At 46.0% G+C, this 19306-nt stretch overlaps 3 protein-coding genes across 3 annotated transcripts; 1 reads left to right on the plus strand and 2 right to left on the minus strand.

The window, feature by feature from the left end:
• Positions 1-70: 70 nt before the first annotated feature.
• LOC101760902 (kinesin-like protein KIN-7J) lies at positions 71-5111 on the minus strand. Its single transcript, XM_004958672.3, has 13 exons — positions 4513-5111; positions 4335-4424; positions 4136-4236; positions 3902-4015; positions 3729-3810; positions 3529-3596; positions 3379-3444; positions 3158-3282; positions 2668-3001; positions 2439-2555; positions 1469-2362; positions 929-1212; positions 71-696 (listed from the first exon to the last, which is right to left on the minus strand). The coding sequence occupies exons 1-13, from the start codon at positions 4676-4678 to the stop codon at positions 396-398; spliced, it is 2742 nt and encodes a 913-aa protein (XP_004958729.1). The 5' UTR covers positions 4679-5111; the 3' UTR covers positions 71-395.
• A 4765-nt stretch (positions 5112-9876) lies between these two features.
• LOC101762248 lies at positions 9877-13834 on the plus strand. Its single transcript, XM_004958676.3, has 5 exons — positions 9877-10217; positions 11159-11892; positions 11994-12047; positions 12165-12349; positions 13272-13834. The coding sequence occupies exons 2-5, from the start codon at positions 11223-11225 to the stop codon at positions 13356-13358; spliced, it is 996 nt and encodes a 331-aa protein (XP_004958733.1). The 5' UTR covers positions 9877-10217; positions 11159-11222; the 3' UTR covers positions 13359-13834.
• A 3325-nt stretch (positions 13835-17159) lies between these two features.
• On the minus strand, positions 17160-19306 carry LOC101762648 (ETHYLENE INSENSITIVE 3-like 1 protein). The gene has a single exon (XM_004958677.3). The coding sequence runs from the start codon at positions 19242-19244 to the stop codon at positions 17370-17372; it is 1875 nt and encodes a 624-aa protein (XP_004958734.1). The 5' UTR covers positions 19245-19306; the 3' UTR covers positions 17160-17369.

Raw genomic sequence — 19306 nt, forward strand, 5'->3', positions numbered from 1 at the left:
GGTTTCTGAATGGGGTTGAAACAGGCATTATATCCCCCATTTTCAGCTTTTTGAGTGATTTTGGTCATAGGTTAGCATGATGCACCTCTTACAAGGAGGGAAAGAGACAACGAGCCAGGGATAGGGGAAAAAAACATTGCATGCGTAGCATTAGTTAGCAAAAATCAGGTAAATTAGATATATACATTGATGCCAAGATAATTTCAGCACAGCAATACTTTACGCAGTAGGCGTAAAGGACTTGGTATCTCACTTCGTTTCATCTTGAGAATTCACTCTGTAAAAAAGAAATACATACATGGGCATCAGTAAAAATCAATGCTGGGATGATATCATCTCCTGATAAGAGATACTCTCCACTATGCAGACATAAGTCATTATTTCACCATTTCATATCATTGCCAGCTGAAAGATCTCCGGTCAGCTCGTGGGTTCAGTGTGAATCTTAACCCAAACATCTCCTTGATGGCCTGCCCCTTCTCTAGATGTTCTACCAGCTTTGCGACAAGAGCTGCACTTTCCCTCACATGATCCATGTCAGTCTGTGTCCATATGCGGCGCGATAGCTGCAGCCTTCGTTGTTTGGAATTCAGATCAATCCCCCACTTGGTGTAAAGGCTCTCTCTTTCTAGATGATGGAGTTTCTTCAGCATTTGCCTGTAGAGCATGTCTCTTTCATGCCGAAGATTTCTCAAGCTGCCAAGAAAAAGGATGCATGCAGTTCATTATATACACAACTTTTACATAACTAAGTAGCTGAAAATTTGTAAAATTGAGTACTATGAAAAGTTATGAACTATGAACTAGGAAAAGTTACCTTGATGTAAGGAGTAGTATATATGAACTATGAAAAGTTACCATTATATGCATGCAGTTCATTATGTCTCTTTTACATAAGGAGTAGTATATATGAACTATGAAAAGTTACCTTGATGTCTCAAACCCAGTACTGAAAGAACCTTTAATGAAGGACAACCTTCTGTGCTCCACTTCCAAGTAGATGTTGTCTGCTTTATCGCCCTTGAAGAGGAGGAAGAAATATGTTCTGTGTACTATAGAGACATTGCATTCATGCCATAACTCAATGATTTCCTTCTGTTTTTTCTCGAAATTAATAGCCCACCGTGAAGGAGAGTCAACAGTGGCCATGGATATATCTGTACCAACATCTTTGGCACTTTTTATGTCCGAAAAATCTTCAGTAATGATATACTGCTTAAACAATTATACATACATCAGAATCATCTTGAGGAAGTAAAAAAGGGTAGGATGATATTAGGAAAGACATTTGCGCCTTATACAACTCTAGTCATTTTCCTGTGTTGTTCAAGTAACTGAACCTGATGCTTTTTCCCTATTTCAAATTCTATTGGTTGTGTAATAAAAAATTGTAGGTTTTAATAAACTGACAAAGGTGTCACGAGCAGAGCCTACGGAGAGACCATTGTGATAAAGAAACTACTTGTACCTGATTCCCCTCAAGTTGGGATGTACGGCACTCTTCTACCTTCTCCTTCACTTCCCTGATGCATCTGATGTCATTGATGGCGCTTTCCTCTTCGTCATTGCAAGTGTTCTTGTCTACAACTGTGTCAGGTGCAACTCCTCCAGAGGCCACAGAACAGTCTAATGAAAGATCATTTTGGCAATCACCGTTTTCAGGATACAAGCTCCTCCTAACCTTCTCTGGCCTTATAGGAGCATATTTGAAAATGTCACCGGGTTCTGTCATTTTCATATCCATTGAATCATCAAACCAACTATTTGGAATGACCATGAAACTAGCTCTGCAGCTTTTACTTCTGGTAAGTACACTGTCCCTGGAGATTATAACACACCTCTTCAGGGCCAAAGATTCGTCATTGTTAGGTTTTTCAGTATCAGAAGATGGGTCAGAATCGCATGTATATAGTTTGATGGCACTGTCTGCTGTGTTTATCATGCTTTCACCATGCTTCTCTTCATCAATATCTGTACCATCATGATCAGAAGGAAAGAATGCTTGACTCCTCCTGAGCTCATTTGTCTCAATGTATGAGACTTCCTTGCAATGCTCCTCAGACAGCTCAGATGAAGGCATGCTGCTTGCTTGATATATTTCTATGCTACTATCAGAAATATGGTTTCTTGGTTGATGCATACTAGACAGAGACTGTTCATACATTGTTTGTTGATGTGGCTCCGTTGGTCCTTTGGGGATCTTTGGGTCATGATGATGACCGTTACAATCATGTGATGCATCAAGTGCTTTTGAGCCAACATCGTCTTGATCTTCATAGGCGGCATCATAAGTATCAGAAGAAGAAAGCAAGTCTTCAGACACATTACGTGGGAGGGAGTCTGAAGACCGATTATGCTCATCCTGTCAGAATTGGGAACATTAAGAAGATTGGTGCATGGTTTTTAGAAGGAATCCAGCAATAAAAAAAAATCAATACCCATCGCCTTGTTGTGCGGTCATCAATATTTCCATCACTTGCAACCCTGCGAAAATTGTCAAGTTGAGATTGAACGGTGTCTCTTTGCTCCATCAATTCCTTCAACTGTTCTTCCAGCTGGAAATCCATAATTGATCGTAGAACAACATACAATGTTGAAAATGCACTAAGGATAAATCAATACAAAGACCATGGATGAAAGCAAGGGACTCACTGAGAGTAACAGTACCTGTTTGATCAGTTCATCCTTCTCTCTCAAAACCTCAGCATGAGTGCTGCAAGAGGCCGATCCAGGTGATTTCAGCTCATTTTCTAACCTTGCAAGTTCTCTCTGAAGATGCTTCACCAATACCTTGTCTGACATCACCGCATTAACTTGTGCATTGGTAACTACATTTTTGGCACAGTTTGCAAACAAAAGTGTGTTCCTAGATTGCTCGATGTGGCATTGTGCTGGGCTCATCGTGCAGATGATAGCAGTTCTAGCATTGCCGCCCAAAGATGACTGCAGGATTCGAGTGAGCTTTGAATCTCTGTAAGGTATATGGCCATTTCCCCCCTTGCTGCAGCAGGAATAAGTTGTCCAAAGTCAGAGGTCCAGCATCGACAACATTAAAAGGCATTTAAATCAAGAAAAAAATGCAAAATTGTATCAGTAATATGATTGGAAGTCTATCTTTTCGATGGCAAAGACAGATGACAAGATCAGTTGAAAGAACCTGAGTTGCCGAATGACCTTTCCAAGTGTAAGCAGACTTCTATTAATATGGCTACCTTCCTTCAGCCTCATTCCAGCTGATTGCGTCTGAGATGCACGCTCACTTCCGGCTAAATCAACAAAATTCTGCCCATAAGAAAAATGAAAAACTCAGTATAATGCATGGAACAATGTAATGCTTGAAATGAGATTAAAAAAAACACATATAAGAGATGTCCATACCACACAGGCTATAAGGGTGCTTGAGTTGCCTCGTCCCATGAATTGCTTTGCCGAACTCTCGATTGTCTGCAGTGTACACATCTTGGCTAAGAACAAAAAATAATTCTTGGTGAAAGATTGGCACAATTCAGTATTGCAGAAAGGGCCAACCAGTCTGAGTATCTGATGAGATCTGGAGCTCGTTTCGTTCAACGCAGTTTCCCCTATCTGTCTTTGAGCTGTGCCACAAACCGAAAGGATTATTTTTGTTTTCGAAGACAAACCAAAAGGATTATTAGCACACTAGAACAAACAAATGAGGTGTTTCTTGTTTGTTGCAATAGCAAGAAAAGTTTCAGTCTCGCTAATACCTTCACACACTGCGAGGAGCTCCAAGAGATGGCCTTTGTCCCTGAGAGTTTCCTCTGTGAGTTTCTCTACCACAGTTCCTTTCTGGTCGATAGAAAATGGCAATGGATAAACATGAATTGTACAAACAACATGAGAAAAATCACTATATAACCATCAAGGTAGAACAGTTGACCTCCGGATCATCAAGAAGCCTTAGTTGTGTTGCGTCGGGGCTCAAGAGATCCCTCACTCCTTCATTGTATATCTCCATAGCAGAAAATTTCAAGACGAACTCCCTCTCTTTATGCTGCAGGGACCAGTATAAAACTTGAAGAGGGAAGGAAATCACAGCAAAACCAAAAGGTGGTGCATGAATTATATTGTGATAGAATCTGATGAATCGATAGCTCTACATGAATCATTCAACCTTGTCAATGTAGTCATAGATGTCTGACATGCTGTGCTCCGTGATGCCGACCATGGTGTATGTCTTCCCGCTGCTCGTCTGACCGTACGCAAATATGCTTGCTGCAATGCAGAGAACAAATTAATAAATTCATTTGCATTTGCATTTCAGTGTTGTGATGAAATAACTGGTCTTGCTGCTACAATTGATGAGTGCGTACAATTGATGCCGCTGAGCACCGATAGGGCCACCTGCTTGGCCCCTTCCTCGTACACCTGCCGGGTGTTGCACTCCGGGTTGAACACCCTGTCTGAAGAGGAGGAGGAGAGCAACTTGATTGAGCGAGGAGCCGAGGACAGACACGAACGCGAAATGGAAGGATGCGCTCGCATGGTCACCGTAGGTGTAGGTGGCGGGGAACATGGCGCGCTCGGGGATGTTGCCGCGGAACATGAGCGTGGTCGGACCGGCGCACTCCCAGTCGGAGCCGTCGCCGCGTTCCGCCTCCCGCGCGTTCACCGGCCGCAGCCGCACTGACACCAGGATCCGCTCCTCCCCTGCCATTGCCACCGGCGAGGACGGAGGCGAGACCCGTACGCGAGGTCGTCGGTGTTGGCCGCGGCCTCCCGGCCGGTGTCGTGCGGCGGCGGGGGCCAAAAGCGGTGCGCCAACGGTCAGCACCGCATGCCCCCCTTTGTGCGGTGGCGGTGGCGATGTTCCCTCTTTCCGGACGGTGAACGAAGGAGCTAGCGGCGCGAGGACATGCCATCGCCGCTAAATATAACCGTGCCATGGCCTCGTGGAATCAAAAAAAGGGATGCCTAAATATACAGCGGTGTGCACAGGTCTCTTGCTGTTTGCTAACAAGTCAATTGGGAAATTGTCCATAAGACAGTTTGAGATGCTGGGTTCAGAATTTTTTTGGATGTTGGCTTTATTATTTCTCCAAGCTGTAAATTTTGGAAGATGGGTTTAAATGTCGGGCTTAATAAATTTTTACTATGTTGCAGTTGCAGCTGGTGATTTAGGATGTTGGGCTTAGAATTTCTTGATGTTGCATCGCAATGATTTGAGAATTCGATGAAGTCGATGGACTGAGATGTTGAGCGTAACTATTTTTCTTGTTTTATTTTCAATGCTTAGTTATCTATGTTAGCTCTATTTTTCGATGCACTTATTGTAATTGTAAACTTCTATCTCCTTAAATGAATCGGCAATGCTCCCGCCTCTTTCCAAAAAAAACTATTTTTCTTGTTGCGGTTACTATTTCTTGATGTTACTACAATTCACTTGAGAATTAGTTGCATGTGATGGTTCAAAATGTTTCATGTTGCGCTTCATGAACATTGAACCGAGTGATTCAAAGATGACCTTTTGTTGTGGGTGGATTTTTTCCCCCCCTGCTGTCTGCCATGGTCTGTTGTTGCAGTGTAAGCATGGAGGCATTTCTTCGGCTTGGTTAGAAAACATAATAAAACATTGGTGGCACATTCATTCAGTTCATATAACCCTGTCAGAACATTGTAAGGCAAAAATCAGGGCCAATAGAATAAATAGCCGTGTTTGTTTAGAATCATGATGTAAGTGTTTCACACATCAAGATGAAATGCTAAACACCGTTTGTAAATCGCACCTTTCCCGCAATCAATGAAGCATAGTAAATCCATATAATGTAGATTTGGCACCACCGTCGTCAAGCAAATAAGAATAGTGAGGCGACCAAGGTACTCATGCAAGTTGCAAAGGCACACTGCATGAGTATATGGGGTACAATTTGGATGAGTACATGGGCTACACCGCTACAGAATGTCGGTTTCACAAAGAAATGTACCTAATGATCAACAAAGCTAAGTTGAGTAAGTGATAGCATCATGGCAAGCAAAGATCATGTGATGAAATGGCAGGCAGTATGTCTTACATTACGTACTGCCCCCTACCATCTTGCCCAGCAAGTTAAAAATAATTGAGCATGTTGTGTTTTATCTATCGCCACATTGAAAAAGTATGTAGGAATAAGCTTTTTTGCTTATTATAATTTGAGTTAAATATGTTATTGGTACATCAACTTGTCGAGTGGATGCGCTTAGGTACATAATCTCTCAAATTGTTCATTCGAGAACAACAATTTAGCAGGTGGGTGCGGATGGGGTCACCCAGAGGACACATGAGCAGAAAAGCCACATAGGCAGCTTATGTGTACATTTAGCTCTTGCATGTACATAACCTGTAATGTACACTATTGCAAATCGGCCTCTAGTTTATTTGCTCATTTTGTCATCGGACTTGTACATTCCGCAAATCCTAGGATACAAGACCTGAAAACAAACATTTCTCAACTTAAATAAATTGCAAAATGAGTAAGGACATTTTTCAGAAAAACATTGGCTAACACGTAAGCTACCTACATGGCCTTTTTGCCCACGTGTCATCTCAATGATCCTATACGCACACATAAGTTGTTGTTCTCAAATGAGCAACTTGAGAGATGATGTATCTAAATGCATCCACTTGCTAAGTTTATGCACTAATGATGTATTTAACTCTTATAATTTCAATCATAGTTAGGTACACAAAGAATATCACCGTATAATTTATAGGAGTGCTTACACGTAAGGAAGTTAATAATAGCAAATTTATCTAAAAGGGATTATGATTAGAGCTCCAGTTGCATTTTTGAGTTTGTGGTTATCACCGAATATATACAAACAAAAAAAAGGGGCGGGCAGCTGACAATGATGAAAAATCAAGTTCACAAGTAATAACTAAATTAAATGATATATTTAAAATAGATGTTAACCACTGTTACAAATAAGTGAGATGGTGCATTAGAAGTAGCAATGGATATAAGTTGATGCAAATAACCTTAATGAGGAGAGAGCTATGATGGCATAGATTCTAGCTAATATTCATGAAAACTAACTCGTTGGTTATTTGCATCAACTTAAGAAGCCTTGGTGAGAATACAAGAAAAGGAGGAGATGTTGTCAAAATTCAAGAAGAACCTAACTTAGGCTCAGCATAGGATGAAACGTTATGCTCACCAGCAACGGACATAGCGTGTCTTTGAAGTGGGTGACATGGTTTATCCTAATATGCAACCATACCGTGAGAATGCATTGGGACTAAAGAAATCTCTTAAGCTGGCTTCCAAATTCTATGGTCCTTCTTTTGTATTCTGGAGAAGGTTGGGAAGGTTACTTATCAACTTCATCTACCTGAAACAGCTGCTATGCGTATCCTGTCTTGCATGTGAGCCAGCTTAAGAAGCACTTGGGAACTTATGCTGCACCAAACCCCAATCTACAGCTAGTGGATGCGGATGGTATGATCAAGATAGAACTAATCGCCATCTTGAAATGCCGCCCAATTCCTCTCAGGATGGCTCATACAATGGCTGAATTTGGTACCAGAAGACGCCACTTGGGAGGATCGATGCCTCCTTCATCCATAAAGACACATGTTTCCAAAGTTTCATCTTAAGGACAACGCTATGCTTGATGAAGAGGAATTGTCAGGAGCAAATGTGCCCAAGAGGCGTCTTCAGATTATCAATGCGTAATTCCTTCTTAGTTATCCTAGCAATCCAGGCCTTGCACCCTTGCGTTGTCGTGCTCCTTCATGGTTCATGCTTTGGCTCTCTACGACCTCCCAGGCGGCAGAGCAGAATACTTTGTACAAATGCAAGAGGCAACAAGGTGCAGTTTTTCCCATCATGCAACCATGATTTTTGTGATGTTGCAATAGTGGAACTGATGTTGCATGACGCGTCGTGGTGTTGTGGTGGGATCTTTTCTCTCCCTCTCTTTTAACGAACCAGGCAGGCAGGATGTGGGATGGGATCTTTTCAGATGCGAGCAATGATATCAATTTGATTTGTAATATCGGTGTTGCAAAAGTAATTTAAAATGTCACATACTTTATTTTCCTAGTGTTGGAAATGTTGTTTTTCACTGTTGCGATGCCTATGATTAATGTTCACTCAGACTGTGATGTATGCGTCTCATGGGAGCTGCTCCCGCCAGACATCTGTGTCTGTGTTTTATATCCGGTAACCTACCGAGGGGCATCCTGAGGTAGTAGATTGGTTGGTGGGGGATCGCCGAATCTGAAACTTGAAGGTAAAAGCGAGGACACAAGACACAGATTTATACAGGTTCGGACCACCAAAGTAGCATAATACCTTACGTCCTATTTGGTGGAGTATATTGCGTCCTACGCTTGGGTGTCATTTGGTGTTGAGGATTTGGTCCTCTGTTGTGGTTTTATGAGGTCTTGGCCTACCGATTTAGGGACCTCTGCCCTCCTTTATATACTTCAGTGGGATGGAACTACTAGTCGGTTACAAGGATACTTCAGGGGCATCATTACTAGTCGGTTATAAGGTAGAAGTCTTAGTAGGATTATAGGACCGTCTTCTTCCTCCCTTGCGGGTACTGGGATCTATCCTGACAGTTTGGGTGCTAGCAAGACGTGTAGGGAGGAAGATCGATCGGATCTCTTCCCTAGGATTCGATTAGAATTGGATAGTAGCTGCCGGCCCACATCAACCCTTGAGCGACACTGGGGGGAGCGCCGATATTTGCAGGCAAGAGCGGAAGAGGAACACGGATTGCGTGCGGATAGACCGGGTAGAAAAAAGAAAAAGGCTTAAGGGTTGCTGCGTGTTATCGGATCTAGTCTAGTCTAGTTTATCTAGAATTTCAATAAAATTTTAAAAATACGAGTATTACTGAAAAAATGAATAAACAAATAATTAAGAGCACCTTATAATTCGTAGCACTGGAGACAGCTCCGTTCCTATAGGTCACTAGTTTTGTTATCGTTACCCACATGTTGTAAATTGAGTTAGCCCTAATACCCACTGAGGTAAGGACTTACACCTAGGACATCAATTAACTCTAGTTACTTAGTGCGACGGGTTCTTTAAACGGTAGAGCCGCTTTCTCACTTTCAGGTGGCAGAGCCTACCAACATATGAAGCTGACTTTCGGGTGGCAGAGCCGATCTATGATGAAGTCCAGACCTTTGTGATCTCAGGTGACTAAGCCAATCTTCGATGGATTACAACTTATGCACTAAATAATTAGAAATTATAAGGTCCAACCGGGAGGCTAACACTTACAAACTTTATTAAACACACCAATATTACACAAGAGTGTATAACACCCTCTCTTTAGTGACTAGCCTAGCACTCATCCTTTACTACTACCATGCTCCGCTTATCTACCGTGCTCATGTTGGATAGCAGGGTAATGGGGTTCTATTTATAAGAAGGGGGTCACGAGGTTGAGATAATTATCCCCCTTTCTAGATACTTCTCAAATATTATAACATTTACTAATTTATTTTATTACCAAATTTAGACTAATCCATGGTAAATATCTTCTTCTTGCATGATGGGGAAAACTTTAGAAGGTTGCCTTGCTTTCTTCAACATCACATAAGAAAATTAACATTACCTCGTAGGTTCCCACAAAATATACAAGGAGAATTATTTTATTATGATTTGTGGAAACTCGCACGAGAAAAAACATAGGGGTGATTCGGTCGTCGTAAAACTCTCATGAAAATAGGTGTTAGCTTGTCATTAGACGCAAAACTTCACAGGAAAACAAACGCGCTGTAAAAATTAAAATTACGTGCACCTTGATGCGCCCAAACAAATGAATTTTTTTTTGGCGGCGCGCTGCTATTTTGCACGGCGCGCGCGCGCGCGACGCAGGCAGGCCTCTCTCTGCGCGGGCCTCGGCGCTAGCTGCAAGCTGCCTGCCGCGCGCGTGACCGGAAAAGGAGAAAAAAAAAATAGAAACACCCCCAAAAACTTGTAAACCCTCCCAACCCGACCCCTCCTGCACCGGCCAATCGCCGCCCCAATCCTGCGCCGTTCCCCGCCCCCAACCCGCGCCGCTCCCCCCAAATCGAGCCATCCGTCCCCCTTCGTCCGTCGAGCTGCCCCCAATCTGCCTCATCCATGACGCTGGCTCCCGTCCGTGCTGCCTGCCGGAGCTGAAGGCACGCCGGACCCAGAGCCGCCCGTGACGCCGACCCCTGGAGGAGCCTGCCCCCACGCCCGTCGGTGCTGCCTGCTTCCAATCCGACTGAGGTAATTCCTCCAGATTTGCTGTATGCCGTGCTCTGGCTTTCAAGTTTGAGTATGCTGGTGTTGCTTATTGGGGGGTTGCGGTGGGAGCATATGCAACGAATTAGGCATGCACAACATAAGTGTTTGCTTTATACAAAAATTGGCCGTTATTGTTACTCGTCAATCTGGTGAGTATGCGTAGCAGTGTTGCTCTACGCTTGAAATGGCTGCTTGTGCCATCAACATCTGTGATGTTGTATGCTTATTCAATTATTGTAAGTACTTAATCAACCGCTGTAATGGCTGTATGCACTTGCATCTTTTGTTCTGTTACCCAAAATAAAATGCAACATATAATATGTGATAACTATCTTTTTTTCACCTTTGAAACACGGAACTAGTTATGTGGGAACTATTTATTCACCTTTGAATCACAGAACTAGTTATGTCACACTGTACTGGAACAATAGGGTATGTACACTGCAGGGCAGGCTCGGATTTTTGTTCGAAAACAACGTGCGTTAGCCGGCATAGGATAACTTGATAATTGTACTTTTCATATTTGAAACACAGAGATAGGCTTTTCCTCAGGTGTTCCTTTATTATGAGTGCTATGATATTGATTATAAGTTATAGCACAATCAACTGTGCATTTTGATCTTTGCTTTTTCTTGGGCGAAAATTGGGAGGATAGTTTCTTAGATAACCTTCGATTTCTTGTATGGTATGTGGCATACATTTATGCTGCAAGGGCACTTGGATTTGCTCAAAAAGTCAAATAGCACCCCGTGCATGTGCTTGATTTGCCTCCTGCGTAGGCCAGATCCAATTGTTTTCACAATCAGCAAAACATAGCGCTTTTGTTTGAGTCCATGTCATGCTGCTGGAGTTATACTTGTACTGTTACCTCAACATACTGTGAACATGTTGCTTACTGTGTCTTTTGTTTGTGGATTGGCCAGGACATTTCATTCTGGGGTTTGTGCAGAATTCATATAGATAATTGGTGAGGTTCTGGACCTGGTAATGACGGAAAGCACTCATGGTAGTGGTCGCCATGTGTTTGGGGACTTGACAAATGTCCTTCGCAAGAGGCCAGCCCCATCAGACCCAGAGAAGAGCATGGGTGGAGTAAAGATTAGACGGATCGAAAAGGACACTGCAACTTGGAAAGAGTTTGATGAATATGCAAAAAACAGTAGTGGAGGGAAAGGAATTGTATATGGGCATTTGTTTGATGGTGTTTCCAAAGAGAATTTTGAAAGGCCTTCTATTTTTCGGAACTCTAAGGTCCAGCACATGGCTGCTGAAGCAGCTGGGCTGCTATCCAAGGAGGACAGTGACCTGAGGAACCATTGTGCATCAATAGATTCATTTGATCTCAGTGCTAAGGGACAGGATTCTTCGCTGGAATCTGAAGGTGACTATGATAATGAGGATGATGATGAGACGGGTGGTGAATTGGGCCATTTTAGTAGCTCAGAGCTAGCTAATAAAACAGCAGCTAATGATGGTGAGTGCCTGACTCAAGAGGAGATAGTTGGATCATCAGGAAATCAGAAGCCTCTTTCTTCATTGGACTTCACGACAGGTGGTGACATGGCAAGTTCTAGTGTTCAGCATGCTTCAGTGAGAACTAGCGGGTCAGAAGAAGCTGTCGCCACAAAGTCCTGTGCTTGTTCTTTCTGCCTTAAGGGTATGTTTACATGCATGCATTTCTTTTTTGATATTTATTTGTTCCAGCATGACCGCATGTAAACATATACCTTACTTATGTTTCCTTGCCCTCCAAAATAGCTGCTTTAATGTGGACGGATCTCCATTGTCAGGATGCGAGAAGCCGTCTTTCTGGTATGACTGCAAATTCAACTCCTTTAACCTTATCCATAAGATAAAGTACTTGCTGATTTTATTTACGTGACTGCTGGTCATTTTATTGATGTCAATCAATCTTTGTTGATTCCTCAGTATTGAAGAAAAGCATAAAGTTTGCTAGGTTGTTGGAGGCAAAAAGCAAAGGTGATGAATATGCTGCCAATGTAGCCGGATATAACTCAAAACGAGCTGTAGAGATGGAGTTTGAACTATCTCAACAACGGAGATCACTCTTTCTGTATACAGAGAATGCCCTTGTTCGTGAGTCAACACAGCTTGTAAGTTATTTTATCCATCCTTCACCCTCCTTGCTTAGTAAAAAAAAAAAGTGTGGCTTGTGCATCTGTATCTTGCCTGTTGCCATAAATTTATGCCTTTGGTTGTACGTGAAAAATGGAATTGTGTGGCATAGTTTGTTCAGCATATATTCATCTGTTTCCACATGTTGATACAATTGGATTGCTGGAAGGATCGTTGCTTTGTGAGGATGATTTGTAAGAGTTTAAACTCATGTTTTCTCCATTTTAGGTCTTTAAATAATTTATTTGGGTCTAATACAATAAGCAAAAAAGTTCCTCCCACAAATTTATTGTGCAGTCAGCTAGAAAAACGTAGCCATCCTATAAGATGGTATTGGCCTATTGGGTAGTGAATTCCTTGACAGTTGTTGTGACTTTGAACTGTGTGAGAACCTGGCTGTAGTCTTGGAAATGGAGTTGTGCAAAACATTAGCTGCTTGCATGAATAGTTATTAGCCATTTTTGTTCTTGGGTGTATGCCACTATGCCTTGAGCGTTTGCTTATGCACATATCTATAAAGATACATTTATATTCTGTGGTATATCGGCATATTGCTCCTATTTGTTTGCTCTACGCACACACATATATATAAAGATACATTTCTATTCTGTGGTATACTGCTCCTATTTGGTTGCTCTATGCTATAAAGCGATTTCTATTCTGGGTATACTGCTGGAGTTTGTGAACTGTGATGGTGGCTAATTTTGCATGTTTAATCAATGCGCGCAGTGCGCACACTGGCAGCCCAATCAGCTAGCTATACGTGGGCTTGGTGATGTGCCAACAGGGCCTAGATAATGTTGCATTCAGTACATTGCCTTTGACATGCTTACCTAACGCCACTAACTTGCATTTTCAATTTCCAATTCTGTCCTAATAGTAAAAAATTCTTTTATTCAGCATTCAGCTTTTGTGAAGTTGAAGGAACTGAGGGAGAACTGCAAGACAGATGTTGAGACGATCGGCAATTCTTCAGTGGGAAAATGAGCGATGCATGGATGCGATGCTGAACTGTTTGTTTCCCTGAGACTTGGAGCAGCTGGCTCGGTTTGATCAAGATGCGCATTGAGATAGGCTGTCAACTTTAGGAATGGGTGGTAGTTGCCATCACTTTGGGACTTTGGCTGTAGTGATTACTCGTATCATAAAGCATAGCCCCAGCATGTTTGTAGCTGATGTAAAAATATCCTTGGTAAGCTAGGAAACTGTATGTGTTGTCTCATTGAGACGTAGGCTTGTTCACCTGTACTTTGCAGCGAGCGAAACGGAGGTAGTTTGAAGATTGTTTGTCTATCTCCAAACAAAAGGGAAAACAGTGTCGTTTGGAGCTTGTTGGTGAGTTTTGCTAGTGGTGGAAATTGTATCTTCTTAGAGAGAGGGTTTTATTCGTCTCTTGGGTCTCCTACGCTGGTGGTCTACTTGATTCTGATAGTTCAGTGACATTTCAAATGCTTTAGAATCTATTGCACTGGAAAAGGCAAGGAAATTGTACTATAAATTCGCCTTTCTGCATCGAACTATAGCAACGCGTTGGCACTTGTACTGTACCGTGGCATGTTGTTGAGACAGGAACAGTGGTCGGGATCAATCAAGCCAGCTTTTGTTGGGCATCCATGTGGCAACGCCTCAAGGGTGGAGCACACACATCACAGGGTGTGAAACTGGAAACTCTGCGTGGAGTGGCCAATCACAGGGTGGAGACGTGTGAGCCCGTGGAGCTTCTGCTGCAAGGACCACCCACCGGCGCCGCGCCCGCACGGCGGATGAGAGCGACCTCTGCACAGGCCCTGCCGCGGCGCCGTTGCTTTCAGGGCGAGGGAGCAGCCCGCCGCACCTCTCTGTAGCAGGGAGTGCTGGGCCATCTGAGTGGCTGAGTCTGAGTGAGTGGAGTGGTCCAGCCCACAGAGCCAGTCCTTGCAATGTTCCGTGTCAAAGGCAGCTAGCTGCTGTTAGCGGAAGGAGGCGGACATGTGCCACGAGTTTTCTACCAGCTCTTGATCGCCTTGTGGTTAAGGAAGATGTGATTAGATGATTGAATATATATAGAGTATCTATGTTGCTGCAGACGAGGTCTGGAATGCAGAGTAGAGCAGCCACCGAAGTTAGCAGCGTCTAGGTTAGGGCGGCTTCGGATCCTCAAGTTAAACTTTAATCTTTGTCGTATCGAAGAATGTTCGGATGCTAATTAGAAGGACTAAATATGAGCTAATTATAAAACTAATTGCAGAAATTCTAGGCTAATTCGCGAGCCGAATCTATTAAACCTAATTAATCCATCACTAACAAATAATTATTGTAGCACCACATTACCAAATCATGAACTAATTAGACCTAATAGATTCGTCTCACGAATTAGCCTCGTAATTAGTTTTGTAATCAACTTATATTTAATACTGAACATCCGAAATGTTATCTGTGCGTGTCATGTCACCTCTTGGCATCTCTAGCATTGTTAGCTGGGCTGTCAGTCAGGTCGGGCACGGTGCAGGGTCCTCATCACCCACCACACCACCTTGCTGTTCCATTCCATGATAGTGGGGAGCGCGAGGCGACTACTAGACCATGCGAGGGGCCACGACGATGACCATGGATGGGTATGGAGCGGTCTCGTGTCGGCGATCGCCGCCGGCACCCAGCAGCACAGGGACGGAGCATTTTGTGCTTACCAAAGGCCAGGGCGACCTTACTTTTTGTAGATCAGGAAAAGGCACATTTCGCGAGCTGGAGCCTGGAGGAGGAAACTAATGAAAACATGACATCTCTCTTTTTTTTTAAAAAAAAATTGTGGACCGATAGAGATTGTCAGGTTTTAATTAATAGAAATAAGCGAAAAAACCAAAAAAGATGAAGACTGTACAAAATTAAAGTGAATTTACTTTTACAGAACGATCACTCCTCTATATGGCGGATATCGCCCAAGTGTCATGCCCCCGCTAAAATCCAACATCGTGCTTCCTCCTTGATTTTGTGAAAGAGTTGGTCCAAACTTTTAAACTTATGCTGAAAAACTCTTTCATTGCGCTCCTTCCAAAGTTCCCATGACACAAGAATAATAAGGGATCTTAAACCCTTAAGAGGCGCACCAGGCATAGACCCTAGTTGCGTCCACCATTCGTTGACGGATGAAACAACAGACCAATCCGGTCTGGGTGGTACATGGCTGGCCGTCCACTCGAAAATTTTATTCCAAAGTCAAACCGTGTAGCGGCAGTTTGCTAGTAGGTGTAGCAGTGTTTCATCGTGCGTATGATAGAGCATGCATACTCTTTGATTCGGCCATCCTCTTGTAATTAGTCGATCTGTTGTCCATATCCTGTTTTGAAAGGCTAACCATGAGAAGAATTTGCACTTGGGCGGTGCCCACGTCCTCCAGATGAGTCACTCCATGTCGGACGGTGCTGAATTTTAGAATTGTGTCCTATATGCCGATGCTGTCGTGTACTCGCCGTGTCGAGTAAGATTCCATGTTATGGAGTCTGGCATGTCCGGGTTTAATTGGACTGTTCTCGTTCGGTCCCAAAGGATAGTGAATTCTGCAAGTTGTGTTGCTGATGATAAATTGGCCACGTTTATATCGGATATCCATATGTCATTTGCTAAGGTGTCCTTGACCGTCCGTTTTTTATTTCTTGAGATGTTATATACTGATGGCACAATGTGTTTCGACGCCTAACCATGCCGATTCCCAAAATTTGGTCTTCTCCCCATCTCCTAGAGTGATGGTTGTTGTGGCCACAAACAAAGCCTTATCTTTTTCGCTGCACGGAGTTGGCATGCCGGCCCATAGTTTTTGTGGTTCCTTCCGTTCATTCCAAAGCCAGCGGAGTCGGAGGGCTCTTGCAAACATTTTTAAGTGCAGGATCCCTAATCCACCCAGTTTGGTCGGTTTGCACGCCATGTGCCACACCACTTTGCACTTTCCACCCACAATTTGGTCTGTGCCCGTCCATAAGAAGTGTTTCCGTCGTTTATCAATTTCCTCTAGTACTGATGCTGGAGCATTTAGGACAGAGAGGTAATAAATTGGTTGTGAGGATAATACAGCCCATACTAGAGTTCTTCTTCCCTCTGGGATGAGTAGTTTGCCGGCCCAGCTCGCTAAACATGTGTTCGCTTTGTCGGATAAACTCTGGAAATTAATCTTCTGTAGCCTGCCCAGGGATAAAGGTAGTCCAAGGTATTTAACTGGAAAGTTGGTTCTAGCTGCCGGGAAGCAAGCGAGGTTGATCCCGTTGTAGCGTATGGCTGCCACTGAACTTTTATGAATGTTAGTGCTTAGTCCTGTGACGCAGCCGAATTTGTTCAGTAGCTCCTTGCTACTAGGAACATCGGCTTCTGTCTGATTGATGAAGATTACCGCATCATCTACATATAGCAAAAGTCTTAGGTGAACATATTTGCCTCTCAGTCTGGATAAGGCCCTCCTTTCGGTTGCTAAATGTAGTAGCTTCTGTAGCGGGTCGATTGCTAAGACGAATAGCAGGAGCGAAAGCGGGTCTCCTTGTCGGAGTCCTCAACCATGCTAAATGTCCTCCCCGACGCGTCATTCATGAGGACCTTAGATGTGGATGTGCTCAGTAAAGTCGTCACCCAACTTCTCCACCTCGGGAGGAAACCCCGGCGCTGCACAGGAATTTGATCTAAAGAAATGAGCAGCTCACTGACCAAGATGTGAGTTGGCCCCGGCTCCAAAACGAGGCCTCTTCGCTTATGGCTCGTTTCCAATGGAAAAATTCCATGCAGCAATCATGTACTGATATTCAAGTCAAACTGCTGGACAGGATCGACTGAGGCAACCAACAGAGCAAGATGGAAGGAAGTTCCTATTAAGAAAGGTATATGGCTGGATGCCATCTGCAGCGACATCATCAGCGCCAAAACCTTATACAGGCAGGCAGGCGCAAGCTTTTAAATACAAGACTGGAACTCATAATGTTCGTGAATTCTAATGCCCTAGAAACTAACAAGCTCCTTCCATGATCCTGCCGCAGTCAGCGCTCAGTAGAACCAATTGGATCCCGCCGCGGGCTTGTGCGGCTGCGGTTGCTGCAGCTGCAACGCACCGCCGTAATGTGATGACGTGCCTACTGCCACGCCGTCGAGACCTGAACTGAACCTCAACTCCGGCGACGCGCCGGCGATGTCGCCTCCGAACGGCAACGCATCGTCACGGACGTAGAACCCCGCGCTCTGCTGCTGCTGCTGCTGTGGCTGGTTCAGGTTGCCAAATAGGCACGGCGTCAGGAATTGGCCGGACACCTGCACGCCGCCGGTGGCGACCATGTCGGTGTTGCTCAGGCTCCGGGATGTCCCCACGTTGGCCTCGTACATGTCCATGAGCTCGGCGAGCGACCTCTGGCCATCGACGGGCACGTCGAAGTCGAAGCCGCCGACCGCCTGACCGGGCGGCAGGAAGACGGACGGTGCCAGCAGCTTGTTGTTGTCGGTGGCGGCGCTCGGCGCCACGGCGGGGCTGTTGAACTTGCAGGCGTACTGGTGGGTGTTGCGCGCGCTGCGGTCGAGGAACCCGTGCACGCAGCTGCTGTGCGGGCACTGCGCGTTCCCGCAGGTGTAGGCGCGGAAGCTGTTGCTCAGCATCAGCTCCGGCTCCACGGCGGCCGGCACCGCGCTCCTCTTCTGGAATAACTCGGCGTCGGCGGCCTCCTCCTTCATCAGGGCAGCCGGCATGAGGAACCTGTTATTGCCCGTAGTAGCATCAGCATCCATGGACGACGAAAGGTCCACGAACGCGGGTGCGTCGTTGGGGGATGGCTTCGTGTTCCGGGCAGTCTCTTCGCCGTCGTCGGCGCCGTCCACGTCGTACTCGCCGGAGCTGGCGCTGAACGGGAGCGCCGCGGCGTTGGTGGAGCACGGCGGGGGGTGGGCGCCCGGGTGCAGCATGAGGTAGAGGTCCTCCTCCTGCTTGAGCACGGCGAGCCAGGTGACGATCTCCCTGGCTGTCATCTTGTCCTGCAGGCACTTGGACTGGCGCACGAGGCGGCGGACCTTGTCGACGTCGGGGGACATGTGCTTGATGACGGCGGTGAGCACGGCCACCTTCCAGGCCTTTTTGAGGTCGTGAGGCTTCTTGTACGGCGGCGGGCCCAGCTCCCTGGGCACGCCGGCCTCGGGCCACCACGGCTCGGCGCCTTGCGGCCACCACGGCGGCGGCACGCCCTTCTCGAGCGGGAAGCGGCGCTGCGGCGGGTCGCAGTGCTGCATGAGCGCGGAGAGCAGGGATCCCAGCGTGGTGTCCTGCAGCTCGTGCAGGGAGTGCGGCCCCGCCGGCGCCGCGGCCACGGCGCCGCCGTCGCCACCACCAGCGCCCTGGTACCTGGCGACGGCGGCGGGCCCGTTGCGGTCGAAGCGGACCTTCTCCTTCCACCAGGCGCGGAGGTTGTCGGAGGCGCCGGTGACGGGCTTGCCGTTCTCGGGGATGATTCCGTAGACGAAGCCCTGCGCGCTGCAGACCTCCATCATCTTGAGCATGTACTTGAGGATGCCGTCCTGCGCGCGCGACATCTTCTTGCGGCGCGCCTGCTCCTGCGACTGCCGCGCCCGCGGCACCTCCTTGCCGCGGCCGCCGCCGCGCTGCTGCTGCAGCTGCTGCTCCTTGAGGCGCCTGAGGCGCACGCGGTCGCGCCATATGCGGCGCTCCAGCTCGTCGATGCCGCCCACGACATCGTCGTCGCCGTCGTCGCTGTCGTCGCCGCCGGGGAAGCTCATGATCTCGTCGTGCGCCGGCGGCGGCGGGTTGACGAGGTCGCCCTCGCCGAAGAAGCAGTCGCCCCCGAAGCCGCCGAAGAGGGCGCCCTTGTCATCCGCCGGCAGCGGCAAGCGGTGATCCAGCAGCAGCGGCCCTCCTCCCATCATCGCGGGTGGCGTAGAGGCAGCTCGATTGGGAGGTGGCAAGCGAAGCGAGCAACCCACCCACC

The sequence above is a fragment of the Setaria italica genome, chromosome II, assembly GCF_000263155.2.
Source record: "Setaria italica strain Yugu1 chromosome II, Setaria_italica_v2.0, whole genome shotgun sequence".
Classification (NCBI taxonomy): domain Eukaryota; kingdom Viridiplantae; phylum Streptophyta; class Magnoliopsida; order Poales; family Poaceae; genus Setaria; species Setaria italica.

Bases quoted from the DNA above. Each gene is read 5' to 3' on its own strand.
- LOC101762248 (XM_004958676.3), top strand. From the start codon at position 11,223: ATGACGGAAAGCACTCATGGTAGTGGTCGCCATGTGTTTGGGGACTTG. The intron at 12,048-12,164 runs GTATGACTGCAA...TTGATTCCTCAG, and splicing joins TGCGAGAAGCCGTCTTTCTG to TATTGAAGAAAAGCATAAAG. The intron at 12,350-13,271 runs GTAAGTTATTTT...TCTTTTATTCAG, and splicing joins TTCGTGAGTCAACACAGCTT to CATTCAGCTTTTGTGAAGTT.
- LOC101760902 (XM_004958672.3), bottom strand. From the start codon at position 4,678: ATGGCAGGGGAGGAGCGGATCCTGGTGTCAGTGCGGCTGCGGCCGGTG. The intron at 3,811-3,901 runs GTCAACTGTTCT...TCTATCGACCAG, and splicing joins GGCTTCTTGATGATCCGGAG to AAAGGAACTGTGGTAGAGAA. The intron at 3,597-3,728 runs GTATTAGCGAGA...TTTGTGGCACAG, and splicing joins GCTCCTCGCAGTGTGTGAAG to CTCAAAGACAGATAGGGGAA.
- LOC101762648 (XM_004958677.3), bottom strand. From the start codon at position 19,244: ATGATGGGAGGAGGGCCGCTGCTGCTGGATCACCGCTTGCCGCTGCCG.